The 25,479-nt window shown below is 35.4% G+C and overlaps 1 protein-coding gene across 1 annotated transcript; it reads right to left on the reverse strand.

The window, feature by feature from the left end:
- Positions 1-344: 344 nt before the first annotated feature.
- LOC145671476 (EEF1A lysine methyltransferase 4-like) lies at positions 345-25,479 on the reverse strand. The gene is made up of 4 exons (XM_081740671.1): positions 25,309-25,479; positions 20,590-20,764; positions 16,220-16,503; positions 345-930 (listed from the first exon to the last, which is right to left on the reverse strand). Exons 2-4 carry the CDS (start codon positions 20,744-20,746, stop codon positions 646-648), a joined length of 726 nt encoding a protein of 241 aa, XP_081596797.1. The 5' UTR covers positions 20,747-20,764; positions 25,309-25,479; the 3' UTR covers positions 345-645.

Here is a 25,479-nt window from a genome sequence, read left to right on the forward strand (position 1 = left end):
AAATATGCAATCCCATTACGTTTTTGGAATTTTGGCAAATGAAAGGTCTTAACATACGCTACAAATCTCCCATACAGATATTTTTACGTAAGCAATGGTATTTCCGGTAAGCAGTTTAACGTGTTGGGGAATATTCTCCTTTTTCTACGCACTGATTCAATTGATATAATTGTTACCACTGTACTTGAGCTACTTACGTATGCCTGTCATTACTTTTACTTATGGAGGGTTCATTTTTTCTGCACTCTCTCTTTGTTTACTCGTACTTTCACTTCCTTGTGAGAGATTATAATTTGTTACTCATAAGAAACAATTGGAGTATATCTCGTATTTAAGCACAAAAGTAAATATATAAATTATTTATTTATTTTGTAAATATGTATGATTATTCAACAACAAATATTTACTACAAGATAAAACAGTCTATAAAATCACCTGATAAAACATTGGAGTTTCGCTCGTCTTTTAAAAATTATGTACAAAAATAATACAAACATATGAATATTTGCAGTTACAAGCATTATCATAAAAAATATCAGGACACTTGTTTTGTTTCAAGACAGAGTTGTTTCCTGAAGTTATGAAACTAGAATCTTTCTCTCCAATGGATATGTTAAGTGAATTCTTAAAACAGACAATAACGATCTATCCGTCATCTAAACATATATGTTGTAGAAAATCATCTGAGTGGTTGTCTTCAAGCCACACAACAGTTTTAGAATGTTTTCTCTCCCTTCCTGGTTTCAATAACTTTGGCTTCAATTCCTTTCCCTTTGAAGCCACATAAAAGAAGTAATGGAATGCCTCACCAAATGTAAAATAATCAATGTCCCAGGAATATTTTAGTTGTGCGTACAATGGAAGACGGAAATGTGGCTGAGCAAATGTTATGGAAATAAACTTTCCTTTGGGTTTCAACACTCGGCTAACCTAAAACAAAGAAAGAAATTGTTATCGTATATCACTACATAAAAAATACAGTTTAACACTTAATCGTAAAGATCTGAATGAATTAAGCGCAATTTCAAATAGGACCTAATTTTTTACTTTGTATTTGTTTTGAGGTTACAAAGGACATGTTTATATTATAATATCCCACGTGCTACTGTATACAAACACTACTCTGAGCTCTTGTTTGTAATCATCATCACATGGATTTACAATAAAGCAGTACGTATTACGTAAATTTACTGTAAAAATCAAAGACGAACCGCTGGCTCCTCCTACAAAGCAAACGACGACAGAACAGCAGCAGCGCTACCGCGGCCAGGACCTTATATAATGGAATGCAGCCGGCAAATCTTCACCAGTTTTCTAGTCTTCTCTCTATAGACTTGCAGTGAAGTCTAAGAGGCACCTACCCTACCCCAAAGCCTTAGTTTGCAGTGGAGCTAACGGTTTCTTAACTTTATCTCTCTTCGCTGCTTGCAGTGGAGCAGCGTGAGATTCCTAACCACAACCCGGCTTGGGCTTGCAACAGAGCCTTAACAAAACTTTAACCCCCTCTCCTTGCTGTAAAGGAAAGAGTGTTCTACAACCCCTCACGTAGCTCGCTCCTAAGGCCATCTGGTCAAGAAACACCTATATTTACCCAAAACCTTATATATTAGTATTTGTAAATACTATTGTAACATATTTTGAGGATTTGTAAATAAACCGGTAGAGGGAGTCAATTCCGGACGCTCAATTATTCAATCTAGCTCTACCTATAACCAACGAACAAAGTTTTATATGGTGAAGGCTTGACCACGAGTGAAACTTGCGTGCACGTTCAAACTGTTTCATAATCCTTTGTGTATTTAGATTCTATACTGTAAATCTATTTGTGTTAAGACTACAATTGAGAAGTTTGATGCAATAAGGGCGTAACTCTGAAACATGCAGTTGGAGAAAAACGATGTTGAAAATTTTAGTAGTTTTTTTTTCTTACATAAAACAATGTAATATGCAGTATTTTATTCCGATATTGAATTGAAATGTTACCAGGAGGCTAAACAAGCATAGCAAAAGCCACAAATGCGTTTGATGCAAAAAGGGCGTAAACTCGCTTACGCCCTCAGTACATCAAACTCCTCAATTGATCTGAATATAAAATGAGTGAATTGCACAACTGCAATCAACTGTACATTCCATCGCAATAAAATGAAATTTCTTTTATATATGAACTTTCAGATCAACAGGTCGGAAAATATGACCTGGTAAGATTATACACGCATAGTTGCAAAAGTTAATGTTATAAAAAGTCAACTGTTAAAATTAAAAGTAATTCAAAATTAATCAATTAAAACTGACAGTCTTCACTACTATACCTTGAGTTGCGGAAGTTACGTAAAATTAAAGGCATGAGAAAATTAATAGATTGTTGCGAAAAGTTACTATTTTCAAACAATACTGTTAATTAATAAAAATGAAATTCGAAAGTCATAAATTTAAAAAAAAAATCAATAAAAATTATGTATTTTAAACTTAACTTTTCGTCTATTACTTCTATTCGTAACAATTTTTGCATTATATATACAGATGGTGATCAGAAAAATGGAAACACCTGAACGAAATTGCAGCTTAACAGATTAATATGGTGTCGGACCACCTTTCGCCTTCAGAACAGCCTTGACGCGACGTGGGATGGAGGCATAGGTTGTGAATGGTAGCAAGTAGAATTTTATACCATTCCTCGTGTAGGGCATCGGCCATTTCTGTGAGAGAGGCTGGAGGTGGAAATCGTCGCCGGAGTCGTGTTTCCAAGACGGACCACAGATGTTCAATTATGTTTAGATCTGGGGATTGGGCGGGCCAGGAGAGGTGTTGAACTTCATCCCGATGTTCCTCAAACCACGCTGCAACAACGCCAGCTGTGTGAATGGGTGCCTTATCATCCTGGAAGGTGGCGTCATTGTCCGGGAACTACATCCGGACCATAGGATGCAAGTGGTCTCCTAAAATTTCGACATAATCGTTGGCAGTGATTCGTCCGCTAAGTGTGACCATAGGACCCAATCAAAACCATGATATTGCGGCCCACAGCATCAAGGAGCCGCCGCCATGTTTCACAGTTGGGCGGAGACACTGCAGATCATAAGCATCTTTGGGCGTTCTCCACACATAAACACGGCCTGTGGTTGGGAATAGGGTGAAGGATGACTCATCCGACCATATCACACGTTTCCAGTCCTCAACGGTCCAAGTTGCATGGTCGCGGCACCATTTGCGGCGTGCGAAAGCGTTATGGTCTTTGATTAGCGGTTTGGCACGTGTAACACGACCCCGTAAGTTTATGTCATGTAATTCGCGGCGGACTGTGATTGTCGAAACAGGGTGGGGGTGGGGGGTGCTGATTGAGTTCCTCCGTCACTTGCTCCGCAGTGGCACGACGGTTCTGCGTGACAACGCGCTTTAATACTAGGCGTGACCTGTCACTCATGATTTTCTTCCGCCCACTTCCCCCGATGTGGTTTTCCCGTGTGTTGTGTAGGCGTCATCACCTTCGACACTGTCCCACGCGACACATCTAACACAGTAGCCACTGCCGTCACACTCACTCCACATAACTGCGCACCAACAATTTGCCCTCTTTGAAAATCTGAGAGGTCTCCCATTTTACACTACTTCCGTCTGCTGCAGCCACTGGCCACTGCTATTCCACTGCGCCTGACGTAGTATGGAGACCGACCTAACACACCACCACCAGCGGTCCGGCGCTGCGGGCGCCACGACACCACTGCTAACTCATACATCTGATGTGTTGTCAACTACAGGTGTTTCCATTTTTCTGATCACCATCTGTATATACACAAAGGGTTCCTCCTGATCTGGAGAAATCTATTTCCCTCACTTTTTCCCTGATCTTTGGCAGGAAATTTTCTTACTTTCACGACAGTGTCGAATGACGTTGACATATAAATATGGAATAAATAACGGTAAATACTTATATATGAGAACATTTATTCTATAGAGACAAATAATAATAAATTGCTCATACGTACATTCCACTTACCACCCATAAAAATCTGAGCAACGTTCCCTACTGTGATTATTAATGCTTGGCTAAGCTGAAATTTGCGTACAATTAATGCTAGAAAAAATATATTTTATAAAATTTCCCAGATTTCCAGTCTTTTTCCCTGACTATTAGGAACCCTATTATTATTATTATTTTGAAAAAATAAAATAGACATTATTACAGAAAATTAGCGAGAGTTGGTTAATTCTTCTCATGTGGTAGTGACTAAGTTTATTTTATTACATGATACAAGGCGGTCTGCATTCATGTTCTGAGTGCTCCTATGCGGGTTCGATTCCAAGTTAAATGACGCACAAAAGCGAAAGCTATCAGAAAAGAAACAAGAGAAGACTCGATTTAGACTCAAAACTGAGTTTTCTGCACAAAAGTTCCACAACGTGATGTATAAACTTAGGGTTAAAACCAACCTCCATTCTCAGAAATATACACAAATACGGTATATACCATTCCGTTAATGAAAGAAGGAAACAGCCACCGATTTAAATTTATATTTTTACACACCAAATTCAACAAGGATGTTATAAAATAGAGGATCTGCCCATATGTATCTTCATATTATTAACTCAATGAAGTCCAAAAAACAACCGAGCATCGACACGTCTGATTGGCTACTCTCGTTTCCAACATGAATGTTGGCTCAGAACACTGTGATCTTAGTGGACGGAGCGGGCCGAGTGGAGAGAGGCGAAACTGTGACGTATAGCTTCACGATTTTGTTGTACAGACAGAGCCTCTATTTTATACGATCCTTGAAATCCTTTGTATGTGAGATTTTAATAATACACAAAGAGTGAAAAGTGCATGGCTGGACCGGGACTGAACCCGGGATCTTCGGCGTACTGTGTCGGTGCGTTAGCCACTACGCTATTCCGTCCGCTCCCAGAACAGCCATACTCTCTTCTTCTCTCCTACTCACGAGCACCGAATAAACATTCAAAATATAAACATTAATTTGAATTGCAGGAAGTTGAATTCAGTTTCAATTGAGTGAATATATTCACTTCAATATACAAGTACATAACAAAATAACATCAACGCTTAGACATATATGATGAATATTTAAAATGTTTACTATTCTCTTAGCGGTTTTTTAGGAAGATTGAACGCTTAAATTTAACTTACTTACTATTAATCTGACAGATATTAGTCAACATATAATATGGTAGACATATATATATATATATATATATATATATAGTGTCTACTAAAATTCCAAAACAAAATTTCGTGGCTTTTTCTTTACCAAATTATAAAATTTCGTAATAGCGAATCTGGATGAAAATTAGGCCGATTTTTCACGCAAGCAATAGAAGCGTGCTTTGCTTGCGATTTGGTAGCGTCTGAAGCCGACATAGACATTTTTGATGGTGAATATTGACGTTTTATAGAACAAAATTTTCTAGTCTGTACTTATATTTGTATAGTTTAAAAAAATGGTGAGTCAAAAGCTAAATTTCTTGACTTTCATGACAGTTTTCTGATTCGTGACTTTTTCGTGACTTTCGTGACCGATAGACACCCTGATATATATATTAAATAATATAAAATGAAAGCAGCAAACAATAAGAATATATATAAGTAATACTTGCTTATACAGGCAGAAGACGCTACAAATGTATCAAATAGCAGTCTATCGAATATGAACTAACAATTTAAAAAAAAATGATAAAATAAATAAATAAACTAAAAATGAAAAAAAATACAGGAAATAAATTAAAATAATCGTGATGATGAAGTCATGGTACAGTGCTAAATACAATTAAGTAATTCCCTGATCGACTAATAGATGTTTAGTTAGATACGGTTATTTGTTATAGTCAAACACCAAATGTTGACTCGGAATTTCGCATGGAAACTGGATGATAAAGAAATGTGATTTTTATAAATATCTTTTCATAGATCTGACTATGGATGACCACCTTAAATAAGGATTTTATAATAACGATAACGATAAGGATAACGAAATACTTTTCTAAGGCTAAGACAATACTTTTCCTGAATAGATATAAGAAGTCAAGAATATACTACATTTTCGACTTAATATGATTTTAGACTAGAGCCAAGATCTCTCTTGTCTGTCGGCGAACACACATGAAGGATTTACGCTAATAATCTTGATATTGACATATTTATATTTACGAATACAGACTTCAGTTAAAATCCTATTGCATAGTGCACAAATGGCAATCACAACATTAAACTATATTTTGCTTTAGACATTATTTTTTAGTTAATAGACATATTAATTAAAGTTATAATACTAAGACGAATATAACATTTTGCTGTTTATTCATATCTGAGCCGCATGTTGTTCGCACATCAGTCACAATAGAATTTATGATAATATTGACGTTGTACATAATTTCATTAATTATATAATACGTATACTGATTTAAGTAATCTGTTAATTTATAGATTTAAGAACTAATACGCTTATACTCCATCATAGCCGTACTTGTTTTTACATTTTATGATTATTTTATAGTTATAGGACTGTTTTATTATGTATTATTTAGTACTTACAATTGACATTAAGCTAACAATGTCCAACTAATCATAGTGTGCATCACACACGAAGCTATAATATGAAACGCTCGAACACTAACACTAATTCAATGAACACTTCTATATTTTGTCACCCACATACACGAAATTCCCCCGACCCCACTACCACAACAGAATTCACACTGACACTAACACACACTGTTACAAAGACGACACTGGACAATTCATCTCATTTCCCAGAATTGTGAATATGACTCCAAAGAATATCCAAGTGTAGCAGTATTACCATCTGTAGTGCTAGGCCAGTCTCAGATCGTTATCGAAATGGTGGGACACTATTACCAAACAGTGCCTGAATTATCGTCAAGTTAGAGTGCTTCAGTTCGATTCCCGCCTAGTGACTAACGACATCCACTTAAACTTGCTGTTATGATGAAAAAAGCTGGTTTGATTTAGATCATTAGTTCGATCTAAAATCATTGTTTTACGCCCGATATGCTGTCATAATTTTTTGATGATAGTAGTTTCTTCTGGTCCCGCTACTATCATCAAAAATCATCATGCTGAGATTCAATACCAGTTATTTCAGTATCATTACACTACATTCATCACACAAGTGCTACATCAGTACTTAGTGAAGGAAAGCTTGAACCGTAAATACATTAACATTATAGTTGGTTGTCAACATTTTCGATTAATACGTGTGGGAAACATTTAAATAAAAACAGTAATTTTTTCAAGAGAATTAGCGACATTGAAACTTGCTAATAACAATAACTGTTCTCTAATTTTCTGTTTCAAGTGTTAAACTTTGCTGAGAACTTTGTTTCCAAGAATGTGAAAAATCATAAGTCAGATTTTGATGAACAGTAGGTAGTTCAAGGTCCTCGGTAAGACAGTAAACAAACTTCGTTGATAACAATCAGATTAACATTGAATGTGCTATGTATAGACGTTTTAAAATGGTCTTCAATATGAAATGATAAAGACACTGAGCTAGTTCTTTAATAAAGATTGATTTTTTTTCAGACAATGGACATCTATATACCATTATATTACATATTGGCATTTGATTTATAATATTAATAGAACTATTTGGAAATGCTAATTTTTCAATTATGATGTTTATCTTTGATCGAATTATATACAGTACACTATATTCATATAGAACTCAGATACCAGAATTATTAACTTTGTATTTATCACATATTATTATATTATTCACTGGTAATTATGAATCGTAAAATATCGCTATGCATGGCAAGTTCATTTATGTTGCCGGGATGTGGACTCAGAACGTAAAAATGGAAATTAATATTTTAATTTTATCGAGATCTTTATTTATGCACGTGGATTTGTTAGTTTTGTTTTTTCTACCCGCTTGTTAAATTGTCCAAACAAGCCGGAAAACAATAGCGTTATGTCTACATATGTGAATTAAAGACCTAGGTGCAAGAAAGGGACAGCTACGCTTTTTAAAATTTTTCAGGAATCACAAAAAAAGTTTTAAAAATGTATTTTTTTTTAAAGATTTTGTCTTCATATTTATATAATTCACTTCTATGAAACCAATTTTAATGATATTTTAATAAAATATTATGTTATCTATGTGTAATTAATTGTTATGTATTGGTTATGTCCCGTTCTTGCTCCAAATACATATAATAATCCAAATAATATTTGGTTCTAATGCGAAAACAATGCAAGTCCTTTTCTCTAATATTTTATGGAATATTGGGCGGAGCTGTACCGTTCTTGTACAGAATTAAAGTGAATATTTTAATTCGTATATTTCAATGTAAAATACAAAATCAATAAAAAAATAAGACCCTTCTTGCACCGAGGTCTTCAATTCTGTTGTTTGTTTCTATTGTATACCTTACGTGTCATGTAAAACTGTGTATGCATTAAATTGAAGTATGTATATCTTAAGTGTCATGTAAAACTGTGTATGCATTAACTGTAAGAACTTCCTATTTACTTATGTTGATGAACGTATTTCTCTCAAATTGACATTTTTCTGCACACGTCAAGATTTTGGATTTGAGACACAGATCCGTGGTTTAAAAACTGAGTATACTTCTTAGTTTCATTGATTGAATCTCTAGTATAATCACCCGTAACTACCAGACCAACACCTTAACCTTTCTGAGATAAACAGCCAAGTCTGTAACATAACTCGTAACTCAATTTATCCCATAAGAAGTAACACTCCCAATAACTATTCTCATTGTAAGTCCCACTGGATAAATAATGAATACAAGTGGATTTAGCGTTTAGTCTCATCCGTCGGTATACAAGGACGAATCGTTTCCAGGTTCATAAAAGGAAACCCATCTACATCATCAGCAGCACGTTAGTGAGAGGGAAATATGTTCTTTGCACACCCAAATCCAAAAGGGATAGTGTTTACTCTTGGTGATGAGTTCTTTTTGAATAATTTTCTCAAAAAGCGACTCAGATAATTTTCTTCCAATTTCATAAATAAATACTTCATTGCTAATCTGACAATAGGACATAACTCATTTGTCGTGAAAAAATCTACAACAAGTAGTTTACTCCTGGGGGCGAGATTTCTTCGGATGAAGTTCTCCAAAAATGTCTTATAATTTTGTTCGTGTTTCACAAACAAATGTTTCAGTAATAAGTCAATTTAGTTTAAGAAATGAAACCAAAAAAGTTTAGTGCGGTGTCCCTACCTATTATTGTTATTTGTACAGTGATGCCTTGGTGCATGAACTTAATCCATTACAGAAACCTGTTCGAGTTCCGAAACAAATTTTGCCCTTTAAAATAATAAAATCTTGAATAATCTCTTCCTGGGTTCCATGAACTTGAATGGTTTTAACAGTAAACACGCTGCGTTTTAAGATAAACTGTTAAACAAATAATAATAATAATAATAATATTTTTACAAAAATGAAGTTTTTAGCACTCATGGCGATAACTCGAAGTTATTATGATTATTTTAAATAACGCAAAACAGGTACAAAGGCAACGAGACGTACAAGGGCCTTTCGCTCCAGCTTCCAACAACGAACCGAAACAAAGCACACTGGTGACACAAATGCAGGGGAAACCGAATCACGAGCTGGGCATTGCAGTTCCAAAGCAGTGTTCGCCTTCAGAGGCAAAGTTTGCGCGAAATTTTCGTTTGTATTTCAAGTTGTTTCAGTTCGGGCACAATTTTGATAAAATTTCAGATACAATGTTATAACCAAGGACCACCTATATGTTAATTAATTACTGAGAAAAGTGGATTTCCAATACAGACTAAACCTTTACTGGATACTATCAATCAAATTTATTTAAACTGAAAATTTCCCAACAGAAAGAAAGCTTTCAATGTTCAAAATTTTTAATACTCTTTAAGATCATTGTTACTTCATAATTTATTTTTTTAAAAACACCAATAATCGAACAGTTGCTAGGAATATTTTTTTTCTTATTAGTGTGGTAAGGTATTTCTGGAGTTCGAGGTAATATGGCGTCGATGGAGGGACAACCATCTCGAACTCCAATTTAATTCAATTTTACTTTTATACAAATGTTCGTTTTTAGTTCTTTTGTAGTATGATACAAATTCTTTCTGAGTGTAGACATTTTTGATGATAATAATATTAATATTTACGATGTTCATAGCTGAAGAATAACTAGTTTAACACGGGCGATTTCCGGCAATATGCCTGCGCCATTTTATTTTACAAACTATAGTGCATATCAATTTGCTTAAATCAATTTTAAACTTTTTAACAACTGATAGTGTAATAGCTGACATGGCTAATGGCTGCAGCAACTAATATGTTCAACCACAATAGTGGTTCGAGAACAAGGTATTTCTCCATTTTTTTTTCTAGTGGCGTTGAGGCTAAAATCGTTACTAGGAATAGGAGAAAATTATATTTTAAGAGATGAATGTTTATCAATATGTTAGTTTGTAACTTGGCTGTTAAGATTACTTAGGGACAACTGAGGGAAGGGGAACGGCGCGCTAGAATAAGATTTTCTGCAAAGGAAACTTCGACGCTTGTTTAGCGTAATGGTCTCTTCCTCAGAATCCTTTTCTCTTTGTAATTCACAGGCCATGGGCGCTGAGGGCCTTTATACAATCAACTGGTATCTTCTCAAGCTCGGCAAATTCCCGAAAGATGCCTGGATAGTTAATATATGTAAGAAATTCAACTATGAATCCTGTTCCTTGAACTAAACAATTATCTTCAAATTTTTAAATTAATTTTTAATTAACAGTTAATTTTTCAGCTGAGCTTCAGCAGTTTCATTTATACTGATAGGTTAAATTTATAGTGGTGTAATTCACTTTTTTTCTTTTTTTTTTTCTTTTTTTTTTTGCATATTTTTTAAAGGAAAACTTAGAGCCGTGTGCACCAACGAAGTTCAACTGTTGAACAACGTTCAACGTTTAGTCTCGATCAAGTGGCGGGTGAATCGGTTTAACCTTGAACGACCGATTTTCGGGCTTTAATTTACAGTATTTAATTTAAAGTTTCAATGGTGCAACAAAATTCCTTGAACTATATTCAGGTTAGAAAGTTTAAGTTTGAATTTGAACTAATCTGCATGAACACTAATTTGAACTGCGTTGGTGCATACAGAAACCAGATCTATCGACTCATTCCATAATTAATGTACGTTTTTCGATTGCCACCACTAACACCATCTGACGAGCGAACAGTGAAGTAGACGGATCGTGCTATAGCTGTGTCATATAGGATAATTCATTGTGCAGCACTGTTTAGAAGGACAACGGTGTACTCCACGTTTTGGAATTGTGTCTTGCGTTTGTTCATGGCAGAATTGCAGAGCCACATACGACATGTTATGTATGAATTTTACCGTGACATTCAGTGGCACGAAACATCAATGCCAAATATGATCAGGGTGCTATGGATGTGCAGAATTGCCAGAGGTCTGGAGATACCAGCCTCATCTATAAGCCATGAGAAGGGAGACCTGTACAGCTGCACAACGATGCCTTGTGAACAGCGGTGGAGCCAAATCCAATGCAAACTATTGAAGAAGTGGTCAGCAAACACCATGTTATCCATTCGACCTTTCGTCGTCATCTGTAGGACCTTAAGTACGTGTCGAAACTCGGTAAATTGGTATCCCATTCATTAACACCTCAACAGAAGCAACAGCGGAGTGGACATCTGCAGTTCCCTAGACGTGAGGTATTTCTGGACAGAATGGTGACAGAGAATGAATCTACTACAACATTACACGCAAACGTCAACAGATACCTAAAGCGGAGCCGCATAAACTGTGCGAAAACGTAACCTCCACTCCTGTAAAGTGATGTTGAGTGTTTAGTAAGGCAATCTATTCTAAGCACTTGCCACGTAACTAGACAATCAATGAAAAATATCTACTGTCATCAACTTGAACGCCTACGGATTGCATTGTAGGAGAAGAAACGTTTTGTTGCAGTTCATCGCACAAGAGTGTACTCATCCACGGCACGGCAATAATGTGCGTCCACACACGGCAAGAAGAACCTGTACTAAGAATAAAGATTGTGGTTGAGAAAAAAAGTCCCCCACCTGATGTTTTCACCAGATCTTGCACCAGCAGACTAATCTTCTTCGCACCCCGCAAAACTACCTTTGCGGAAAACACTGCAAGATGAGTATGATGTGCGACGAACAGTGACTGTGTAACGTCGGATGTCGGATGTGTAAAATTAATAATGAATTTATTAGCATGTATGATACTGACTCAATGATAGGCTCTGATTCTGACTTCAATCTTATCCCAAACGAAACAGAAATTTGACTTCAAGAAAGATTTTGTGGACAAGCAAAGAAGCACACTATAATTAACACAAAATAAAATAAACGTTCATTTGGTGAATTGTATCAATCCTAAAAAGGAAAGAGAACGAAATAAAGCTATAATAAGGCCACTAAATGATTTGTGAGAAAAGAAGGCTTGGTATACATTACAGAATGGGATTTATGATACTTTCCCATTTGTATAAATTTTTTTAGGACGAATTTCCAAAATACTTTTCACTACAGTAGTTAAAAATTTTAATATATAAATCCGTAGATTCTCAATATAGACCTTACATTTTTACAGTACTAAATACATAGCATATAATATATAGCTATACTTCAATAGTAGCATAAAAACATTAATAATGTTAATTTTTTTTAGGTTCTGTTAGTATTTTGAAGCACTATAGATTGTTGAAGTATCTGACAGAAGTATGTACAAATAAATCACAAAGAGATAAAGCATTTAATGAACAGAACAGAGCGAACGTTTCTGTAGTATGAACAGAACGAATGTGTCATCATTAGGATGTACACAAAAGAAAGGGAATAAAAGATTTTTTTAAAAAGTTGTAGTTTTCACCATGATGATGAAACATTCAGTATTGAAAGCTAAATGTTATTCAAATGCCGTGAAAGCTAAATATATATATAACGTAGTCTAAAAAGTATTGAGTCTTTTGGGCACGAGATGGCGTTAGTGTCCCAAATTCAAGTTTTATGACTCGTAGCAGGTAGGCCTAACTTCACTTGACAAGTGATAGTAGAAGCTAGTGTATATTCAAAAGGCGATGGAATTCTTATAATCAGTTGGAAAGTGTGCGCCGTGAAGATGAATGAATTTACCGCAAAACTGCTTCGGTAATTTTATAATGTTACTTCGATAAAGGAGCAAATGTCTTGAAGAAATTTGTGCTGTTTATGGTCAAGATACGTTATTAAAAGCAAAAGCAGAAAGATGATTCAGTCTCTATTGTTCTGGAAATGTCATGTCCAAGATGCTCCTCGCAATGCGACTGATCACGCTAAAAATGGACGATATTCTGGCAAAAGTCGAGCAAGACCGACTTGCAAGCAACCCGACCGATGACCCAAACATCCATTACTAAACAGTGTTAAACTATTTGGAGAAAGCAGACTATAAGGAGCTTGACGTTTGGGTGGCACATGTTTTGACTCAAAAATATTTACTCGATCGAATTTCTATCTGCAAATCACTACTGAAGCGTAACAAACTCGAGCCACTTCTGAAGCGGTTGATCACGAAAAGTGCATAACTTACAACAACAATATGAGAAAAAGATCGTGGCCGAATGAATGAATTTACCGCAAAACTGCTTCGGTAATTTTATAATGTTACTTCGATAAAGGAGCAAATGTCTTGAAGAAATTTGTGCTGTTTATGGTCAAGATACGTTATTAAAAGCAAAAGCAGAAAGATGATTCAGTCTCTATTGTTCTGGAAATGTCATGTCCAAGATGCTCCTCGCAATGCGACTGATCACGCTAAAAATGGACGATATTCTGGCAAAAGTCGAGCAAGACCGACTTGCAAGCAACCCGACCGATGACCCAAACATCCATTACTAAACAGTGTTAAACTATTTGGAGAAAGCAGACTATAAGGAGCTTGACGTTTGGGTGGCACATGTTTTGACTCAAAAATATTTACTCGATCGAATTTCTATCTGCAAATCACTACTGAAGCGTAACAAACTCGAGCCACTTCTGAAGCGGTTGATCACGAAAAGTGCATAACTTACAACAACAATATGAGAAAAAGATCGTGGCCGAAGCGACCGGTGTACCACGAGCTGCTGCCAGTTGGCAGAACGACAGACCCGAATCTGTACTGTCAACAATTAGCACAAGAAAGCAATTCAAAAGAAGAGATCGGAACAGATCAACAGAAAGGGTGTCGTATTCCATACTAACAACGCCAGACCATATACATCTTTAGCCATCTGTAAGAAATTGACAGTACTTGGCTGGTAGGTTTTAATGCATCTATCGTATATCCACGACATGGGATCGTCAAACTGTCATTTGTTTAGGTTTCTGCAGACCTTCCTGATGGTGTTAGATTAGTCTCAAAACAGGCCTATGAAAACTACGTGTCTCAACATTTTGAGCAGAAACCACAGAAATTCTACAGCGGTGGAACTATGGGGTTATCCAGGCCCGTATTTATATATTGTGCGCCCCTGTGCTCTAAATAATTTGCCGCTCTCGGCACAAAATCCCCCCGGAAACGACCAATATTAGAGTTGAATTCATAGTTTTTGAGGTGGCTGAGATGAATAGTGACAGTTTTAATCCAGTTCAACTTCAAAGTGATACTCCACTCTCCAGGGAGTGGACGAGATTTTAAAAGTAATCGAAAACGACAGATATTAGTGTTCAATTCGTAGTTTTCGAGGTCGCTAAGTTTACCGGTATCTGTGTTCATGATGCTCAAGTTCATCCCTACCCCTTGGGGATGGGAGTGGGCTAGGAAGACTTTTTTAAAAATAATCAGTTAAGCTAGCTAATTGGTAACCATTGTAATTAGAGCGAATTAAACACATTAACATATTTTCTCACGCTTGCGTGGCACTCTGCGGGTTGCTAGTTTTAAATATTACTTTGTTGTAAATCTTAAAAGAATTCCAAAATTTTGCCGCCCTGTGCTCGAGCACAAAATAGCACTTACCTAAATACGGGCCTGGTGTTATCTGACAAATGGTAGAAGCAAGGTCATGAAACAAAGTGCTGCATACGTCGTTTCGTATTATTATTTTCTAATAGCAATAAATGTATTCTAAATTTTGACTTCCAAGGCTTAATACTTGTTAGACAACGTGATATATACACATTACGTAAGCTACACAAGACTGATACACATTTGCTTGAGCTCTTAAGTAAGTTCCCCAATAGCTCTTCATTTCTTTCAGATAAAAGGTTGTCTTTATAGAAAAACAGTTAGTAAAAGCATAGCAAAGAAAATATATTTTAATTTTATTAGTAACGTAGTCACTCACTGAAAAAGTATGAACAGAAACTGAAAATCAGTTGTGGCTAGTTTACAAATCGTTTATTGCCCTCTTTTAGACTCGTGTTTGATTATACAACGTACTCGTTGTATGTGACTCCCGTGCTCTTTCCACGATGACAGCAATGTACAATGTTCTCGCCTTTTATGTGAGACACGGATTTGTATAGTTTGAATCTCAGGTTAAATCCGTGTCTTAAATAGCTCCCGTGCTGAAAAGGACATGTGCAATGCTGTGTCTGCTCCACAAATTAAATCTTCAATTTTGTTACTCTGAAGTCACAGTAATAGCTAAGATTCTAATAACAGCCAGAAAAAAGGCAGGTTTTGTTTTTTCGATACAGCTATACGCTTCTTATTTATACTGTATCATGTATTGCACTCAAGGAGGTACTTCATACAAATTTCATTCCTCTATAAAAATAAAGATTTCAACAATGATATATTCTTTCCGGCTTACTGAAATTAACCTCAACAAAATTGCCGTCACTACCCCTAAATTTTCTGACAGAAATGTCAAAATCAGGAAGAGAATGAAATATAATCGTCATCTCCTTATTAATTTAGTCCAACATTTTGTCGAACTAAAATATTGCACAGCCATATTCAGATAATAACATATAAGATAAAAAGTTTTGATACCTTGTACAAATAACCGAAAACAATGATATGGCCAATAATTCGTCAATTCTGCTGAAACGAATATATGTTTCAAAATAAGTTCACAAAATGTTTTAGAAAGCTTTTTCCGTCCATGCAAAGAAAGCACTTTCAAAACTATTACCGTCACCAAAGCATAGCAACAAGTTTCCCCATTATCGAAGCGTGCAGAAACGTTGAATAAAATGGTCTGTAGCAAAGACTTACTTCAGTCAATACAGTATCGATTAACGTGGCCGTCTCTTGTGAAATATTCCACACACTCTTTTCTCCTGCCATCATAGCATCTAACGTTCCTTTCTCCACTACTACATCAAAACTATCAGTCGGAAAATCCAGTTTTCTTGCATCCATCACGTGCCACTTCATTGCTTGAGTCACCGGCGACTTCTTGCGCATGTTTTCTATCACTACTTCTGAGTAGTCCATATTCTCTATATTACAAAATCCGTCTTCATACATATCCTCACTCAACACACTGTTTCCACAGCCTACAACACAAACAAAATGTAGAACAAAATGTGTAAATGTCAGAGTATCAAGTGGATGTGAGAGGGTGAAGTACATAGTCTCCTTACAGGTGATATTAGGACCTACTTCTTAGAGCAACATGCATCACATTGAAGCATGTAATAGAAATTTTAAGTTGTTACGTCCTACGCTTACCCCGGTTACGTTAAAGGAGACGGTGATGATGAGAAATGAAGGAAATGGTGGAATGAAGAAAGTGGGAGGAAACGGGAGAACCCCGAGGAAATCCATGCACACGGTGTATGTCCACCACAAACTTCACTTGGCGCGAGCTGGGATCGAACCAAGGACCCCATGCACTAGAGGTAAACGCTCTACCACTGAACCCCCGCCGCCCTAAGCATGTAATGGAGATGTAGTTAATAGTTTTGAAACACCTTCTCGTTATTTTATAATCTACTAAGGTTAGATACTTCAGCTGAGGAAGCTTTGGTTCAAAGATAAGTAGTTTAGTGTGTCCCCTTCAAAGATGCCCTTAACTGTGTATTCCTTATGTTGAGATCTAAACTATATAGCGTCTCTATTTACCTGAAGGAAGTGCACATTACATCCCCTAATCAGAATAACGATTACTACAGTTTGTAGTTACATACAGGCAGCCACAGGAAAGAGTGACACAACACAATTCATCTGGTGATGATGATGGCGAAGGCAAAATAGGTCATAAAGTGACTTTATGACGAAAGTGTGTGTTTCAAATCATCTATAGTTTCAAGAATCGTTGAAAATTTAAGAAGGTTTATTGAGTCAACAAATGTTATTACTGTTGTATTTCACGCAAAAATGAAACTGAGGATTTTGGTGGCCATATAAAGACAATTAAATCAAAACAAACTAAGTTCATGAAGTGAAAACATACAATTAAGGTTGCCACTTGGGTATGTGTGGTTCTGTGTGTTTATTCAATGTATACATTACTGTGCACAAGTGTGTTCTCTACTGTACGTGTACCTTAACATATGTGCAAGTAAATGTCGTTTGTTTATCTATTGAATGACGCAGATAATATGCTGCCTTAAAAGTGAAGTCTACTGCACTATAATTTTTATTTCACGCATAGTAGTTTTAGTCAATTGTTGTTCTAAGCATTTCGCTATTCGCTGCTGACCTTCTTCAGGGAAAGATACATTAAGAGAAGTTGATTTGGATTATGTACATGAATTATTTATTGGAAGTCCGTGAAAACGAAATGTAAACTTTATTCCTAGGCGTTAATCACGAATCATAATTTTTCAAATATAGAAAATGTAGTCATTTGTTCTTGAATGGCAACTCTTGGAATTTTAAAAATAAAGCTATGCTCAGGGCTCAAAATAATTTTTTCAAACCTAGGCGCTATTTCTGAAACCCAGGTGCTCGAATACCAGTCGTTGAAAAATAAAAATGACCATTTTGCTATAGCCTATGTTTACGTATTGATAATTTAATAAATTTTCAGTAAATAGATTAGAAATGGATCATAGATCATTAAACATATCATTCTAAGTGTGTTTTTTGCTTTACCAATTAATGCTATGCTATTACACTTTTTACCTTCCTACATCGTTTATAAAAATGTTAAGAAAACAAGAAATTCGGATCATTTTACTTCGAGTTCAAACTTGGTTACAATGATGCAAAAGCAACATAAAATATCAACAAAGCACGGGGTGATGACACCGCTTCCGAACGTAACACACGCAGATCAATTGCAAAATTCTGCACTGATGATCTCAGTCTCAAAGATGAAGAGGGTCGCAACTAACAGAAGTTGACAACGACCAACTAAAGGCGTTTTTCGAAGGCGATCCATTCAAAATTACACGAGAAATTGTCGAAGAGTTCAACATACGTGATGGATCAGACGGCCGCGAACCACTAAACAGTAATTATTCTCATCTATTGATTATGATTTTTGTTTAAAAAAAAGCTTTCAACAACTTCATCGCCTCCAGAATTCAAGATTTCTAGGTTACCGGTTTAAATCAACTGTTTCTTATTGATAAAAATATATTGATTATAATGGTTCTTATTTTTATTAATAAAGTTTTGTTTAAGCTAACTTATGAATGCTTAAAGATGGTACAAAGTGGCCAATGTACGTAGACCATTTTACAGCTGCTCGCCATTTGAAGCAAGTCGGAAAAGTTGTGAAGCTCGGCAAGTGGGTGCCGCATGAATTGAACGATTTTTTTGGGAAAAAAAAAAAAAAAAAAAAAAAATCGTCATTTTGAGGTTTTTCAAATCATCTTCAACGCAACAAAAGCGATCTGTTTTTTTCTTTTTTGACCGGATTGTGACGTGCGACGAAAAGTGGATTCCCTATGACAATCGACGACGTTCGGCACAATAGTTGGATCAAGACTAGGCTTCGCGACACTTTCCGAAGCCGAAGTTGCATGAAAAGATGAGAATAATTACCGTTTTGTGGTTCGCGGCCGTCTAATCCATCACACTTTTCTGAATCCAGGCGAGATTATAACAGCGAAGAAATACTGTCAATATATCGACGAAATGCACCAAAAATTTCAGTGTATATGTCTGGCATTGGTCAACAAAAAGGACCAATGTTTCTACACGACAACGCTAAACTACGTGTTGCAATGAGCACGCGACAAAAAAAAAAAAAAAAAAAAAAAAAAAAAAAAAAAAAAAAAAAAAAGCGAGTTTGTCTATGAGACTCTCGACCACCCACCACACTCGCTGGACCTGTCGCCTACCAAGTACCACTTTTCCAAGTATCTCAAACCTTCTTGCGCGAGAAATGCTTCCAAAACGAAAACTATGTTGATAATAATAATAATAATAATAATAATAATAATAATAATAATAATAATAATAATAATAATAATAATAATAAACCGCTTTCAACTTCATCGGCTCCAGAACTCCGGATTTCTAGGCTACCGGCATAAATCAACTTATTTCTCGTTGACAAAATATATTGACTATAATGGTTCTTTTCAGCTAACTTATAAATGTTTAAAGATGACTGTACAAAACAGCCATTATCCGTGCGACACCCTAATAATAAATATCCAATTTATTCATAGATCTAGATGTTATGGCCTTAAGAGGTAGTTACTTGTATAAAAAGTAACAATAACGTTGTCAGATTCTAAAATTTCATTCCAGGCATATGATTCCGATTCAATATGTGAATACGAGTCTTTCTTTCACATGGTCAGTTGAAATTGCTTCAATTCCTGTATTTGAACCCGCACTTTTCATGGTTAATCTGGAAGCTACAAAATCTTGTTGACTCTAACGAAGAAACAGACACATACAGCAAGGTTCAAGGTAAATTGGAAACGTTGAACTTCATAACCAATTCATACAAAACGTGTTTCTAATTAATCTTAGAATATAAAAATCAGTACTACTGGCTGCTGAAAACTAGGAATAGTAGCATCAAAAAAGCTAGGCTCCGACTCGTATTTCCAGACACCATGACGACCAGGCACTCGTGATTTTTGGAGACCTGGTTATGTTTTATGATGTTTTTATTTAGGTCACCATGCATTCGACTTATTTGTGATGTTCAGTATGTGCTTCCTGTATCTCGCAGAAGACATGTATTCATCGCTTTATGCGAATTCCTAATCACTTGACCTTTCCAATCATATATGAAAGCTTTATCAAGTTTTACTCCCAGTAAAAGTCATAGACAGTAAATAGCATGTAAATGAGTTATGCCCGTAAATGTCACTTCTATAATTCTGATACGTATTCAAATTCAAATTAACAAAACTTGTAACAGACATGTATACGGCGGCCTCTTTTTTTAATTCGAAGTTCAAAAGAGCACGAAAAAATTCAACATATGCATATTTAAATACCTAAAATCAAGAGAAAATAAGACAATTATTTATTCGAATCAACAATCAATCAAATCTGAATTAGTACGGTAACTTCGATGCTACCTTAGTAAAACAAATTACATAAATATTTGCAACTAAAATTCCTTAAGTTTAGCATTTAACAGCATTTAGAAAATTAATGAATAGTTGAATCTAGTATAGAATTATTGCTCTTAATTTGAAAAGAAGAATTATACTATAATTTACCCAACATTAAAATCCTGTCTTGCGGTGAGACGAATTCCTTTAATATATGACGAAAGTCTACGTAGCTTCCAAACCATTCATATGATTCCTCCATTTTGTATCTTTCATTCCAATAATTGGCATCTTTATAAGTTTCGTTCTTTACTGGAAGGTCCATTGTACAGATTTCCAGTTACTGCAAGTAGGAAAAGAATGTAGTTAAAAGCGTTAACTGTATATTTTAAATTACATAAAGAAAACTTGTTCTATATTTTTTCCTCATTATAACACAAACAATACGTAAGAAAAAATATGATTAAAAAAGAATCCAGAATTAAAGAAAATCGGCCATTCTATAGGAAGGAAAAGGACAAGTGGATGAGACAGTTCAAGAATCAAAGAAAACTGATCATTCTATAGGAAGGAAAGGGACAAGTAGTGGACACAGTTCAAAAATCAAAGAGAATTGGCCATTCAAAAGGGCAAACACGTTATTTTCATTCATGATTTGTAGAATTCTTAGAGGAATGTTGAACAATACTTTCTGTAGTCAAAAGATAATTAGTGTCATTAACAGGTTCACTGCCATAAGCATCTGGTGCTCACTTTATTTGTCTGTGGGCCCATTAGCACCATAGATGATGCTCATGTATGCTATCAGAAATTACTAACCTATCCAGATTCTTGAGCATCATATATGATGCTCATTGTCACAAATTACTGATAGGCCATGAGCATCACATATGGTGCTCGGCTCCCATTGCTACATTTTCGGGAGAAACAAAATATCGCGACAAACATGTGATATAACTATCCATAATAGAGCCAAAGGTAAGAAGAAATTGTATTGGTCTCGTGGGACCACTACCCTCAAATCACCTTGGCAGTCAAGTTGTTAGTAACTGTGCTGAAAATGTAATGGCTATATTTCGTTCCACGGAATTATCATTTAAAATTTAAGTATGAACTGAAACTTCATTTAGGCACATTTTCAAGAGCTAAAATCGCATGTAAGGTAAATATTCCCAAAAACTTACAACATAATGCGTTCTGCTAGTTTCGACAGAGACACCTGTCTTCCTTGGTAAGTCGAAGTTAATTAAAACAAGTTTAGGGTGAATAGTATAAATACGAAGTAAACAATCAATTATACCACTAAAATAAATAATAACGAAGTACGCAATTACTAAATTTAATCAGTTATTAATTCTTTTAAACCTGAAAATTGCTCTGGTGTTGTGTGTTGTAACAGGAACCCATTTTACATCAAGAATTTTGAAAAACAGCAGCTCTTGTGTTTTTAAAGATTAATGATTTTATTCTTCAACAGTTTTGAACCTGTACAATTAAGTACAAGATGACATTGTACATTTTCGTGAAATGAGAGAATTTTTCAGTAACTTCGATCTACTGAAGAAGCCCAACGTCTCTGTAGAAACTGTCTAGGATAATTCTAGCAAGACACGATTTTCGTCTGATCATTTAAGAGCATGTGTTAATTTCTGTAATACTCGCAGTTATGTATATTTTCTAAGTTTTGACAGCTGATAAAAAAAAAAATAAAAAATAAAAAATAAAAATAAAAATAAAAAAATAAAAGAAAAATAAGAGTTCGACAGATAATTCCATTAGAAAATATGGGTGATTGTACTTGTTCAATATACGTGCTTGCAATGTAGATAATTGTAAGAAAGTAGACCTGAAGTAAAAAGAAGTGTGGCTACTTAGCTGACAGGAAACTCAACTCTGGTCTCTCATTTGAAGGCAACTCCTCTACCACTGCCGTGGCCGAAATATTATTATTATTATTTTGTACTCTAAAACAACTCACCTGAACAATGCCCCTTTCATGTATTTTTTAGTCTATATTTCAAATGCTTCCCACGTGCAGTTTTCTTCACGCCTGGGTCATTCCACGTCACTTCAGCCAGTCATTTGATACCCACCTGTCGCAGTCATTTGATGAAAATTCAAGTGCTTATGTAGTTTTGATGCTGAATCGAAAACTGCAAACCGGTTCAAAATCGGTCCATTGGCCCTGGACTTATGAACGTTTGAAACTGAAGTCTGTAACCTGAGAAATAGTAGTCGCGAGAGCTAAGGACACATTGAAAAGAGGGTGTAACTTTCTTTAAAGTTAACGTAGAAACATTAACTTTAATTTTGTTTGTTTCCTCTATAAATGTATTTTACATACATAAAAGCTATTCTTGCAACGGTAGAAGGAAAAGAGAAAATCATCAGTAAATTTAAAAAACTGCAGGTAAAAGACGCCTAACATTGTAATAGCAAGAACTTATCAGCTCCCATCTTAACTTGCATGAAATTTTGTGTGAAGAATCGTAGCAATATACTCATTCAATAATAATAATAAAAAATGGTGGTGGGTAAGTCATAAGAACCATAAAAAAATACAATAAATCTGTAATAAGTTGAAAATATGCCACATGATGCTAGGTCTGGATTATTCCATAATTGGTATCAGCAAAAGCATCCTATAAATACCTCCTCCACATACAATGTGTGTCTGTGTGTACAATACACCAAAATGTTAAACTACTACTAACAGCCATTGAATTGGAAGAAACACATGATCTCATTAAGATGGTGATGGTGTGCAGTAAAGACAACAGAGATTGTACTGTATGCTCACGGTGTGCAATAAGTGTGTTTCGTTCCAAATATTGGACGAGGTTTTAATGTCAAAGTTTGAAGACTTTGATCCTGCGGACATGGTTGAAGTGACGCAGTGGATAATTACAGATAGAACTAACTTGGTAATGCAGACCTTAACACTAAAGAAACTGATTAAAACTATCACTGAACACGGAAAAAATGGCCAAGCTTATTCCACATGCATACAAACTAAAGCAGCAATCTCGTTACCGGTACCTAATATCTAGAAAGGAATGTCTACCAATGAAGCGTTGATACTGATAGTTTTCAGTGAAAATTATTCATTTTTCATTCAAGATGAAGTCCAGGGATTCCAATGGCAGTTGCACACTGCATGTTTGTGTTCTTTATTTCAAAGAAGATGAAGTTCTGCAACACAGGAATTTTTGTATTTTTACTGATGACCTAGAACCTAAATTGAGTATTTTACTGATGGTTGTGCACCACAGTATAAGAACTATAAATTCTTCTTGAATTTGTGTTTATTATGAAGCCGATCTTCAATTAAAAGCCCGGTGGTCATTTTTTGCTCTTAGGGAATCGTTTAAAGCAGGAATATTGAAAAAAAAAAAAAAAGTTTCTTAATCCAACGTACTATTCATAATCTGCACCGAAAAGTCTTAGAAGAGAAAATACGATGTATGTGACCATAACTCCTGAAAAGGTTTATGTTTAGATAAAGGGAGTCAAATGTTTAGGTGAAGGTAAATGCTAATTGAAAGTATAAAATCTAACCTAATATATTACCAGAATTGTAACATCATTTCGATTAATAATAATAATAAAAAGCTTGCTCACATCAACTAACCATTGGCTGCTGAAAATAAATTTGCAGCCGCATAAAAGTTAAAATCGTACTACTCATTTGCGATCACTTACATAAATGACTTTAAGCAATGTAAAACAAACTAACTTTTGCTAGGTGGGCACTAGAAAAAGCATGAGTGCTAAGTAGTTGTTGTCATCATCTTTAACAATTTAATGTCCTAGGCTAAATGCATCTTTGGGCAGTTATTAAGTATATCAAGCGTATAACATATTAATAAAAGGTTTTCTGTGATATGAGTTCTTATAACACTTAATCCTTGTTTCACAGGATTAAGTGCTGTATTGCCGGACCAAATTTTAGGAAATTTAACAGGCAAATTGGAGAACTTATTTTCGTTTGTGAAGAGTGAGTGAAAGTCAGGCGAGAGCTGAAGTTTAAAAAAAAAAAATTGTTACTGTTGTTCGTTGTTTATGATGTAAGCGACACTGTAATGGACTATTTGGCGAAGAGGTAGACTTTTTATGATTTAGTGGCGGGAAAGGCAGTGTAGAAATGGTACGTACATGTCAAGGTTGTGACATATCGTGCTTTGAGTTTCATAGAATTATAGAAAAATAACGAGCTTGTAATGTTACTAATCTAACCTGTTAGGGCACTACGGCACTGCGTATTTTATGTTTACAAGTGAAGCGATACTAGTAACAAAACAAGGCACCTGCCTGCTCACTTCAGACACACCCCCGCTGTATGTAACAGGCTCAACAGCTTCTCCCTGATCTGATTGTGTTAGATAGCGTTCGTGCTTTTTAGTGACCACCTAACACACGTTGGTTCGTGTTTTTGTACTGTAGTTATGTCATACATCCGGACGCCGTATTTATACTCAAATAGTGATTTTCTATTACAAATTGTGAAAGTTTACACGCCTCTGTTTTGAAGGTAACTGACCTGTAAGTCAACCTAACCTACTGTAATGTAACGTAACATGATCTACCCGAATTAGTACATTTTGATATTTTTTTCGATTTTTATGTGATCCGGCGATACAGTACAATCATATAACACTTTTAATGATTTTACACTATTTACCCTACTTTTGTCAACATAGGACAGCTTTTATATTAGAATTTATTTGTCAAGGAGATAACTTCTCCGTGTCAAAGTTTAATAGTACATATGGAAGTGTCACGTCCTCAAGAAGTGCAAGGAAAAAAATCTTGCCTTCGTAACTTTTCTTTGATTCATCTATTACTTCTAACACTGCGAGAAAATCATGTGTAATATGAAGTACTTACAAATATACAGTTCTTGTAGTCAATAAGATCTTTCAAAATATTTTCATCTCCAAAAACCACATTTTGTGTTATCCATATGACTATGACCATCACCCAGGGGCTGCTAAATATGCGATTCGAAGTGGCATTGGTCGCTGGAAGTGTGACGTCACGCGGAAGAGAGGAAATCGC

This window comes from Thermobia domestica, chromosome 2 (genome assembly GCF_964235325.1).
Source record: "Thermobia domestica chromosome 2, izTheDome1.hap1.1, whole genome shotgun sequence".
In the NCBI taxonomy this organism is placed as follows: domain Eukaryota; kingdom Metazoa; phylum Arthropoda; class Insecta; order Zygentoma; family Lepismatidae; genus Thermobia; species Thermobia domestica.